This window comes from Calidris pugnax, unplaced genomic scaffold (genome assembly GCF_001431845.1).
Source record: "Calidris pugnax isolate Ruff unplaced genomic scaffold, ASM143184v1 scaffold298, whole genome shotgun sequence".
NCBI lineage: Eukaryota > Metazoa > Chordata > Aves > Charadriiformes > Scolopacidae > Calidris > Calidris pugnax.
Window position 1 is genome coordinate 115711 of NW_015091152.1, and position 11671 is coordinate 127381.

Here is an 11671-nt window from a genome sequence, read left to right on the forward strand (position 1 = left end):
GCGGCTGGCCTTCTGGGCTGCAAGTGCTCACTGCCTGCTCATGAGTCCCTCCTGTTAAGCAGTCAGCTGGTCAGCAGGCCTCTGCTCAGAGGACTACCTAGACTCTTCTCACATTTGCTTCTGCAGTTGGAAGGGGAGGTGTCCCCCCCGTCAGTGTAACTTACACCCTGGGGAGCCAGGCACTCTGGCGGTGGGAAGCACACACCAGAAACCTCTCCCGCTCCCAGCAAAGCAAGGGGGGGGGGGCTGGACACTGCTCTCCCACCTCTGCAGCCAGGCTTCCTCTCCCCGCTGTGCCCTCCTCTGGACCCTCTCCATCAGGTCCATGTCCTTCTTATATTGAGGGCTCCAGACCTGCACACAATACTCCAGGTGAGGTCTCACCAGAGCAGAGTAAAGTGGCAGAATCCCCTCTCTGGACCTGCTGGCAACGCATCTTTTGATGCGGCCCAGGATGGGATTGGCCTTCTGGGCTGCAGCTGCCCACTGCCTGCTCATGAGTCCCTCCTGTTAAGCAGTCAGCTGGTCAGCAGGCCTCTGCTCAGAGGACTACCTAGACTCTTCTCACATTTGCTTCTGCAGTTGGAAGGGGAGGTGTCCCCCCCGTCAGTCTAACTTACACCCTGGGGAGCCAGGCACTCTGGCGGTGGGAAGCACACACCAGAAACCTCTCCCGCTCCCAGCAAAGCAAGGGGGGGGGGGCTGGACACTGCTCTCCCACCTCTGCAGCCAGGCTTCCTCTCCTCGCTGTCTTCCGTGGCAGAGAAGCCCTGTGCTCTGCCCCCGCCGAGCCAGCCCGGGGCCTGCCCTCAGGAGGGCTCCTGACACCCGTCTTCCAGGGAGGGATCCCGGCAGGCAAGGAGAGCAGACACCCCTCTCCTCTCACATCCCAGACACGTTGCCTGCTGAAGAGAGATTAAAAGATAAATTGACTCCCGCGCCCCTTCATTAGTAACAATATTATCTACCGGCGGGAGCTGTTCCCGGGGAGCTCGGGTCTCCCGCGCTGCTCCACACCGGGGCCTGCCTGCCCAAAGCGCCGGGCCCGGGCCCGGCCCCCCGCCCTGCTCGCCGTGTTTCCCAGGGGGGAGGCCGCAGCCCGGCTCAGCCAGGGCCGCTCGATTCCTGCCCGCCCGAACTCTGCGGCACCCACCGCCCAGGTCTGGCGACAGCGGGCGGACGCACAGGCCGCGTCCCCGTTCGCTCACCCGGAGGCCGCGGCCTAAGGGCCCGGCGCCACTCAGCCCTTAAAGGGACCGGGCCGCGCCGCGCCGCCGGCAGGTGGCGCTGTGCGCATGCGCGGGGGCCTGCCCGCCACCTCCCTCGGGCCCTTTGCGGGGCGGGCTCGGGCTGCGGCCGGGGAGTGGGCCCGTACCGCGGTGAGGGGACCGGGGAGTGGGCCCGTACCGCGGTGAGGAAGGACGGGCAGAGCCCGGAAGCCCCCGGAGTTCAGGGAGGGGAGCGGGGCGGGGAGGGGTGGGTGTTTTGGCTTCGGAAACGGCAGGTCCTGGGCTCAGTAAAAGGAAACGGCTCAGTACTGGGGCCAATTCTCTTTAACATCTTTATCAATGATCTGGACGAGGGGATCGAGTGCACCCTCAGTAAGTTCGCAGATGACACCGAGCTGGGTGGCAGTGTCGACCTGCTGGAGGGTAGAGAGGCTCTGCAGAGGGATCTGGACAGGCTGGATGGATGGGCTGAGATCAACGGGATGAGTTTCAATAAGACCAAGTGCTGGGTCCTGCCCTTGGGTCACACCAACCCCAGGCAGCGCTACAGGCTGGGGGCAGAGTGGCTGGAGCTGCCTGGCGCCCCCTACCATAAAAAAGACATTGAGGTGCTGGAGTGGGTCCAGAGAAGGGCAACAAAGATGGTGAGGGGTCTGGAGCACAAGTCTTGTGAGGAGAGGCTGAGGGAGCTGGGGTTATTCAGCCTGGAGAAGAGGAGGCTGAGGGGAGACCTTATTGCTCTCTCCAACTCCCTGAAAGGAGGGTGTAGAGAGGTGGGGGTCGGTCTCTTCTCTCAAGTCACAGGCGACAGGACTAGAGGAAATGGCCCCAAGTTACGCCAGGGGAGGTTCAGGCTGGATATTAGGAAAAATTTTTTCACCGAAAGGATTCTCAGGCATTGGAATGGGCTGCCCAGGGAGGTGGTTGAGGCACCATCCCTGGAGGTGTTCAAAAGACAGGTTGATGTAGACGGGATGTATGCTTTAGTGAGGGTGATGCTCCTTGTTTGTTGTGCGGGTGTCTATTTTTGTCAGTGAGGTTGATGGTTGGACAAGATGATCTTTAAGGTCCCTTCCAACCCAGAAGATTCTGTGATTCTGTCCTGGCAGGCCGCGGCCAGCGCTGGCAGGAGCGAGGGGCAGGGGGCCGGTGGGCGACAACGCCCGTCAGGTGTAACGGGCCCCGGTAGCTCATCACACTGTGAAGAGCGTGCGAGATGTGAAATTAATAATGATTACAATTCTGTGCTCTCTTGATATTCAAAGTGAACTGCCTGGAGGATGCCCCCAGCTTAATGAATAGGAAATAAGGGGGTTGCCCAAGTCGACCCGTCTTCCAGTCGACTTGCCCAGTTGTTGATATTCTCAATTCTTTTATGACGGTCTTCCCTTCCAGGAGGTGATGTAGCGACCGGTCTGCAGGCCTTGTTTGATAATACAGAAGTTTACTACCCCCTCTGAGGCTGTGGAAGGGGGTTTTATAGTCCGTGGTTAATGTCTTCCAAAGGGACTCTGTCTCCTGCATGCGAATGCAGTGTCATGTTGTGAAAGTTTAATTGCCAAGTTGCACCCTGCAAACTTGTTATTTTTATTTTATTTTTTTAAGTCTTATGCTGTGAGTAGGGAGGATTTATCAGTGTTTTCAGATCTTGGGCCATATTTTGCTCTTGTATTAGCATGTGCTCGACTCACGAGCTACCTGCCAGTGTGTCACCTCAGTGAAACGGCCACCAGCTCCCCTGTGTGCTGCCTCTGGCTGACACAGAGTTAGGAATGTCATGAGATAGAAGAAGGGAAGTTTTTTGAAAGTAACTTTTCCTCAGAGACCGGCTGGGCATCCGTCTGCTGGGGGTGAGTGACTGCTTTTGCATCACTTGTGGTTTGGCACTTTTTTCCTCCTTTGCTTCTTGAACCGTCCTTATCTCAACCCACAAGTTTTTTTTCTCGCTTTTGCCCTTGGATTCTCTCCCCCCATGCTTCTGGGAGGGAAGTGAGCAAGCTGCCTGGTGGGAGCTTACCTGCCAGCTGGGGTCAACCCTGCCCACACCTCCTCCATCCCCCCACAACAGCTGAAATTGATGCAAAATGGTCTGGAGAAAATTTGAGCACAGTCACTAGTAAGGGGTTGAATGTTAAAAAATTCTTGAAAGTAAATAATTTATTTATGAGCATTTATTTGAAATGCAAGTGTTACAGAGTCAAGGTGGTCTTGGATATAAAATCTTTCCTTCCTTATATGACAAGATAAACCATCTTTTTTCCATTTATTTTTCTGTTCTTGAGCCCTAAATGTTGCTGACGTCTTCTCTGAGGATGCCCATAGAGTACACTGTGAAAAAGATCAGCCTCGCTGGTTTTGGATTTTTTACAGATCAGAAAATAAAATATCTTTCTGAGCCTTTGCAATATGAAAGTAGCCGCTTGTGCCTCGTCAGATGGTTCTTCATACACAGGTGTTTTCATATCTGCATAGGCAGACATAATAACAGCTTGGAAGAGATTGATCAGGACGCACATCATCACCATCATGAAAGAGGCCAGGAAAAGACCACCCAGAAACCTGTTGGATGAAAATGCAGTATCTCTGAAAGCTGAGACGCAGTAAGAGAATATGGTCTGAGCTGCGTGAATCATGCTACTGTAATTCCATTCATGCTGCCCAAACACAAAGTAGCCAAAAGCCATAAACACAAAGAAATAGGCCACGACAACGATGGCTATTGAAGAGATCCCGGGAAGGGCTGCCAAAATCGATCTTTGTGCCAGGCGCACGTCATAAATGAATTGAGAATATTTTAGAGTTTTCAAAACTGCAAGAAATGCTAAAAAGCCCATAGTAATCCTTAAAATCTGATCGATATGAGAAACTGCATGAAAAGAAATGAAATCATTTGGGTGATCTAAGTAAAACGTCACTGTATCTTCTCCCATCTTAAACTTTGTGAACTTTAAAGCAACGAAAAGGAAGAGTGCTGATTTTAAGCCCAAATTTATTACATTGGAAATGTTTTTAATATAATCTTTTCTTTCTTGGCCTATGGTATGAATCTCATATGCAATGTAAATTATCAGAAAAGCAAGAACAATTCCAAACACCAACTTTTGAGCTTTAGTTTGCTCATAAAAAATGGGGAGTGCAAAAGAGTGTACTGACAAACTTGGTCTTATGATCCCTAAATTAGACATTTCAAATATGACTGAGATGGTGCAAAAGAGATTCGCATCTGAGTTAAATGTAGTTAGTTCAATGATCACAGCCCATGTCTTATCATCCAGCCAGTTGCTCTGTTGTAGAGCATCCAGCCTTGTCGTAGAATTAGTTTTTCCTTCATTAGGGAAAAAGTAAAATGTGTATCCTGCTGGTCCATACGTGTGCAAATCTCCGTATGAATAATACGTCCATGGAGTCCTGTTTCGCTGGTAAGTGAACCCACTGTAACTGCTGGCATCATTGGGAACAGACTGGTTGGTCACCCGTGTCCAGGTGCCAGCATAGTCACCTTTCTCTGGGATGTCGGTGCCATATTTGTGAAGACAGTGGCTTTTACTGATCACTAAGTTATTTACAAAGCTGTGAGGACGGAAACATTTTTTCTCAGTGCTTTTAGCCCGCACTTGCCTCATCCTAGGCAAACCAATGATTTTGGACCAGCTCTCAGGAAGAAAGGTTGGCTGAATGTCATTGTGGATCAAAGGCAAGAACAAGTCTTTCAGCCACACGTAGATATTTTCTAGCTTATCTACACTGGAGAGCTGGGGAGAGAATTGGTTATGGATGAATCGGTTGTAGTGGAAAATGTTGGTGTTCTCAGTGGAACCGGCAAGAATTAATAGCAGTATTAAAAAGACAAGGTGACTGATGAAACCTCTTGTGAAAGTAAATGCCTTGGCTTCAATTCTTGCCCTTTTCTGCATGTTTGCAATTTCATCAGCTTCTAAAGGCTTATACTGCTTGGTACTTCTGATTTCAGCAAGTTTCAAGTGCATCTCTCTCATTTTATCCGCACTCATCGTTTCTTTAGTCAACTGAATCTCAGAATACTTTCTCCGAGTTGACCATGCAATGTTTTCACAGCATTTTGGACGAATTGTACTCATAGCTGAGAAAAAACTGATTTTTAGAATTGAAAGGAAAAAGACGTTCTCAATAAAGGACGTTGCAGATGCTATAAGCCACTCCAGTGAAGTCTGATAACCATAAGACAAACCATATACCACGATGAAAAATGATGATATCCCAGTGACAGCTATAACTAGCGCCCATGAGAGATAGATGCACCACCGACAAAGAACTATGGGTGGCCTCTTGTGAACGGCCGTGGAGGTAATGCTTGGTGGTCTCCTTTCTTTTTGAAAATTGCCCCCTCCTGCGTAATCATTACTAAAATTGGTATTCGGTGTTGGCCTGCTCTGGTAGGCCTTCGCCATTGGAGGGGAATTTGCAGTTATCGTGTGCTCCTCTGTTTCAATTACATTTGCATCCCTTTCAGAAACTGTGCAATTGCTCCAGCTTTGGGAAAGTCCCTTGCTTCTTGTCGTGCTGGAACATGGCGGGCTCTGGGAGTTGCTGGGACCAGGAAGGTTCTCCAAGGGAATAGCATTACTCGATTGTGCTGAAGTTTTTGAAAAATGTTCCTTCCAGTTCTTAGAATTTTCAGATGGGAGGGGTGGACTTACCTTTGGGTCTGTCTGAGCCACACCCCGAGGAGAAGATTCCTTCTGGGAATACTTGAATAAGGCAATTATAATCATTTCCACAGGTATGGTAAGCAAAGCACATTCGATTCCTACTGTTACTGATCTCAGATACCTCAAGTGTATTGGAGATTCTTCATTCTTGTCAGTGTTAAAGAACATAATGTTAACAAGCAAGTTTAATAATAATATTGCTAAACATGAAGACAACCTTTGGAGCCTGGTGAAAGAGCCAGTGAGAAAGTGAGAAAAAACCGAAAGCCACAGATGGCCCTCTGCCAGGCTGTTGGAAAGTTTAATCAAAAAATAGTCAGTTCTGGACAGAGGTGTCTTGGGGTTTGTGACGGAAAATGTCCTGTCTAGTAAGTGATCACCCTTGTCAAGAGAAAGCCATTTCCTGCACATAAAGAACCAGGTCTTCCTGGTGGACATATTCTCAACTTTGGCTCTGCTTAAGAACCAGCTTGGAAATGAGCCCTTGTTATTGTGCCAGACCCTGAAGGAACAAATGTCTCCCAAGTCTTTCTTGGTAGTTAAGAGAAAGCAATCGGTGCTTCTTGGTTGGAAAGACACAAAATCCGGGTGCCGTAAACAATGGACATCACTTTTGCCATTCTCTCCGATGAGCTGAAGAAAGACATCTGCTTTAGTTCCAGCTCCCCAGCGACCGCCCGTGTATAAAGTGACCAAATAGCTCACTTTATCAAAGGGGTCGTTGTCTGGCAGAACTATAATCTTGTCTTTGCTGCCCTTGTCAGCCCTGTCTTTTCTAATGGCCCAGAGGGCTAAAAGAACGTAGACACCAAAAATAAATAGCACTGTTAAGAGGGTCACTGGGTTTTTAGGTATTTCTGCTATCAGGGTTTGTCCCAGGTCTACTGTGTTGGGGGTAATTATTACTTTGGCTGCCAGGAACCTGATGTTGAACATGGATGAATTTGATAGAGCCTGAGCCGACAGCCTTGTGTGTCTCCGCTTCAGCTTGCAGACACAGTGTACCTTCTGCCAGTCAGTCAGGGAGCCAAGCCTGCACATGTCTTCTCTCCATGGACTTTGAACCCCATCCATGAATAAGCACCGATCGCTAAAAATGTGTATATTCACCAGTCTCCGGGTTTGATACCTGACAAAGTAGGGTGCCAGCAAGACAATGGAGACGTTACGAGTGTCTGTATAGTTTTCTTGAGCTGTGGCTGTCAGCAATGACTCTGGGAGACAAATAATATAGGGACTCTTAATGTTACAGTCAGCACTAGCTGCCTCATTTTTGATTGCAACTGTTGGCTTGTTGTGAAAGGCAGCAAATGAAGCTATGGGATGAGCATCAGTTACAGTGGTACCTGAAAATACTAGCACCTTGAACGTAACTTTTAATTTTGTCAGGATCTGGATGTATATGCTCTTGGCATTTCTGTTGACTTCAAGACTAAATCCTCCAGTTGTGTAAGATTCTGTTTTATCAGGTCCTATTGCTAACCAAAAAGCTGTAATATCCTTTTCTTTCCTAGCAATAGTAATTTGTACTCCTTCAGGCATGATCCCTACTAGATCCCCATTAGCCCTCGTCTCTGCCATTTTGAAACCCAAGACCGCTGTGATTTCTGGTGTGTAACCTAACCAAGGGAAGGGGTTCTCATCAAACTCAAAAAGGGCAGTGGAAATCACAGCATCCTGGCGCGATTCTGAATACATCCCCTTTTCTAGCGACGGATAAAAGCAATTCCTGCAGGTATTTCTGGAAGAGAAAGCATTTGAAATGTTCCAGGTTTCATCTTTCCTCAGAGTGATATTCCAAAGCTTTGTTTCCATTAGAGTTTCTATTTCTCCAGGGACTTTGCCCTGGAAAACTATCTCCGTTATATAGTCCATGATGGAGAAGACTTGTTTAACTCCACTTACATTGACATTCCTGCGAGGCAGAAGAGCAGCTCTCAGGATGTTGAACAAGCATTTTAGTATTCCAGTGGTCTGAATTTCTACTTCCTCAGACCAATGGGTCTCATTCCTCTGTATCTTCAGCATTCTTATTACTTCTCTCAGTTTCTTAATGGCAAGTTGTTGTGATTTAATGCTCATTTCATCTGCTTCCTCTGTGGCTTGAGAAAGAGAAGCAACTACTTGGTTGATTTCCACTGCATTGTCAACTGAAATATTCAGGGCTGTATTAATCAGCCTTTCCCGTAAGGAAACCTTAGGGAACTGGAGAGTTGGTTTAGCTTTAATATAGTTTAAGACTGAGGCTGTCAGATAAGCCAAATAACCTGCGCTAAAATAATCCCCAGTCTGGAGATAAGATGTCATTGGTGCACTTGAACCGGTCACTGATTCCAGCAGTTGGTGAAACACAAGAGCTAGTGGTTGTCTGGTCATTGGGTCCTTTACATGGACATTTAAAGTCACTTGGGTAAACACCCCAAGGGAATTGTGTACTTGAACGTAAAGTGTCAAGGCGTACTTCTGGGAGGGCACTCCAACTGGGAGAAAAGATGGAGGAGTTTTAGGCTGATAACCAAAGTACAGAACTGGGCCAAATGTATTTTTCATCACAGAAGTTATTTTGGTAGTTTGGGGTATTGTGGAAGCTACTATCACTTTATATGTCAGAGGTAAATTGCTGTCAGAAAATCCACTGCATTGAACAACAAATTTTGTCAGAAAGGCTGTACCCCAGTGTGGGCTGATGCTACATCTGCCAGCCTTAGGAACAGAATTTACCTTAAATGCATGTCTGTAGATTGAGGACCTACCATCCCAGGTAGTCACTTTTAACATAAGTATGTAGGATCGACGTGCAGTCTTTGTAAAAGTCAGAGCATGTATAGACAGGTAAGGCCCAGATCTCCCTGTTGAGGTTTTGGAAGACCAGTCAAAGCTAATTTCTGTAGCGTTTCCTGAAAAAAGGGACCAGTAGTAGGCTGTCCGGCTGCTTAATCTACAGTTTAGGCATTTTCCAGACAAGGTAAATCTCTCTGTTGGAATTAGAGTGTTACCACAGTTTTCAAGGCATACCACATCCAGAAGGGGTGGGGAGCCAGGCTGCACTTGTATAGTTTGGTCAGCACTACTCCTCCTTTTATCCTTTTGAATCACCAGACGGAAGTAGTACACAGCGTTTCCTCGGAGGGGTTCCGGTGGCATTACTTGAACTGGACCTGAGGGTGTTAACCATTTCAGATCCCTCTGGGCTGGATGGCATTTCTTTCCTGGGCTGAGTGTCATTTTTTTATAATCTGACAACGCTTTAGTGCAATACCAAGTAAATGTGATTCCTGTTAGTCCGTCCTGTGAATCGGGATCATAGGATGCAGAGCCATCAAGACTCCAATTATCAGAAAAACCCACTCTACGGAACGAGCCTCCTGCAATATGTGCCACTAGATCAGCAGGCTCAATTGAAATATAAATACTATCTGTGCCCCTGAGGACAATTTTGGTACCAACTGGTATTACTTCAACAGTGAAATTAAACAGATACAACCCGTACTCAAAAGTAAAACCAGGAACAGTTAAGAGTATTGAATCTACACCATGTAATGAAGAAGAGTCCATTGGTCTATCCCAGTCTGGAGGAGTTGTTGTGTCCTGAACATGATAGATTCGCCACAAGGGCTTGGTAAATACACCAACGTTGCAGACTGATAGCAATCTGACGTAGAGGAAAAAAGGTAACGCCCTTTTCTGGCGCAGGATACCGGAATGAAGAACAGGTCTCTGAATGAGCACTTGGCGTAGGAAACAGGGTGCTTTCTGGCTTGACACTGGTACTTCTATGGTTTTTACAGCATAGTTTTTGACTCTGACTCCTAAAAGAGCCGCTCTAAGCGCCCTTCTGGTACAGTTCACCTTTGCCACAATCCCCGTGTATTTCTCTGGATCGAAGGGTAAAGCAGAGCGACGGACAACACGTGTGGCGTTTCTTACATGGTTGTTGTACGTGTACATGCTGTTCTGAAGAAGGTGATCCTTTTGTGTTGCAAAAAGCTGCAGATGGAAGGTCCACTCACATTGTAGCATTGGATGTTGTGCAGGGATAAACCACACTCCATAAGTAAAGCTCTGCAGAAAAGGACAGCCACTGCTGAAAACATGGACTTCAAGGTCTCTTTCTGCCAGAGACCTAAACAAAGCCCTCTCCTGATTCATATAAAGGTACATATTGAACTTGTACCACTGGTAGGCCACAAACTCTATGGAGAGTATGTAGGAGAGTTCCTTGTGTTGGTAGAATACAGTGCGCGTGTTAGGGCTATCTGTGGAAATAGGGCTGTTGTTTTCTTTGGTTGTGTAAAACGTTCCATGTTTGTACCTGAAAATGTAAGTGCTCCTGTCAGTCTTTCCCGGGTGAAGGTTGACATATGTGGGAGTTTCTCCGCCTGCTGTTAGGCTCAGGGTACCATTGAGTAGATGTAGTTCTCCTGTCAGTTCCTCAAACCTCTTTCCATCAACATGAAAATAAATGCTGGCCACCACCACCTCACCTGGGCTCTGAGGTGTGGGAACAGTACAGAAGTTGCTCTGCAGAGTAATGGAACTGTAGGAACAGAGCCAGCCTCCCATAGCCTGCGTGTCTACCAGTTTGTAGGCCAGTGTCCTTGGCATAAGGGGCTGAAGCCTCCAGGAGAGGCTGAGGGGCTGTTGAGGAACATTAAGGAGCTTGGAGCTGATGCTGAGGATGTGCAGCACGTCCGGCTCTACCTTGAGAGAGAGGCTGAGGCTTATCTGAGGCATCTGCTCAATGCTGACTGAAGCAACGTGGAGCCCGTGATGGCTGTACCGCACGGTCAAGCTGTAGCTGTAGTAGGCGGCACAGGTTTGTTGCAACTCAACCGTTGGGTAGACAGCAGGCGGTGGCGTGTCTTGGTGCTGGCTGCTGGGAAGGAGGAGGGTAGAGGGGCTGCCTCCCTGGCTGCTGAAGCGGTACTGCCAGCTGGCACTCTTGAAGCGCGCACACCAGCCCAGATGTACTGGCTGCCACACGCGGATCAGGTGCGTCTGCGGCCAAAGCACGAAGAGCCGCATATCCTGCCCAGACATCTCGACGCTCAGGTTCTGGTGGAGGCACTCGGGTGCAGCACATGAAGCAGATGAGCATTGCACTGTAAGGAGGCTGGAGGCCAGGGGTGGAGGAGCGTGTCCCAGGAGGAGGCCTGTCTGCAGCATCACCTGGCCTGACCAGCGTCTTGTCTTCTTCACCCGGGCCGAGTTCAGGTACCAGAAGCAGTGTGGTGGGAGGGCTGGCCGCCCCTCTTTCCTCTCCGCCTCCGGGCTCGCTCCTGGGGCTGGCTGGTAACGCAGGGTCATGGTGCTGTTCCACAGGCATGAGACCCAGCTCTCGTTGTCCTGCCGTTGAGAGACTTGTCCATGAGGGCCCCAGCAGGTGACCAGCAGGGGTGGTGGCCGGAGGCCTGGGGTGGAGACCACCCAGCCTCGGGGGCAGCAGCTGAGCAGCTGGAGGAGGAGAAGATGGAGCGCTCTCATTGCGGCGTGAGGCGGAGGAGAGGAGGCAGCCCAGCCATGGGAGCAGAGTGCAGCCTGATGGAGGTTGACAGTTGGGGAGTCCCAACTGCTGGATAAGGGCTCAAGGAGGCCAGTGGCCGCTTCCCACCTTCCTCCCCGGGCACGGCTGGTGAACACCTTCAGCAACAGCGGATGGCGTGTGGATGTACCCACCATAAACGAGCGTTTGGGGGCCAATAACCTTCAGGAACCACATCCGTGCCCAGCACCGCGGCCCCGCTCTGAGCTACG

At 49.1% G+C, this 11671-nt stretch overlaps 2 protein-coding genes across 5 annotated transcripts in view; both read right to left on the reverse strand.

Moving 5' to 3' along the window:
* The window catches only part of CDPF1 (cysteine rich, DPF motif domain containing 1), a 20337-nt gene extending 19049 nt beyond the window's left edge, over window positions 1-1288 (reverse strand). For 2 of the 4 annotated variants that reach the window (XM_014959261.1, XM_014959264.1), the window contains exons 1-2: window positions 1209-1288; window positions 722-905 (exon numbers count right to left, since the gene is read on the reverse strand). The gene's annotated coding sequence lies outside the window, so the exon portion shown is untranslated. Of the gene's footprint in view, window positions 1-721; window positions 906-1153 lie in introns of all 4 variants that reach the window. The other 2 variants (XM_014959262.1, XM_014959263.1) reach the window with 2 other exon arrangements.
* Window positions 1289-3431: 2143 nt separating this feature from the next.
* On the reverse strand, window positions 3432-11401 carry PKDREJ (polycystin (PKD) family receptor for egg jelly). Its single transcript, XM_014959279.1, has 2 exons — window positions 5906-11401; window positions 3432-5752 (listed from the first exon to the last, which is right to left on the reverse strand). Exons 1-2 carry the CDS (start codon window positions 11399-11401, stop codon window positions 3461-3463), a joined length of 7788 nt encoding a protein of 2595 aa, XP_014814765.1. The 3' UTR covers window positions 3432-3460.
* Window positions 11402-11671: the final 270 nt, after the last annotated feature.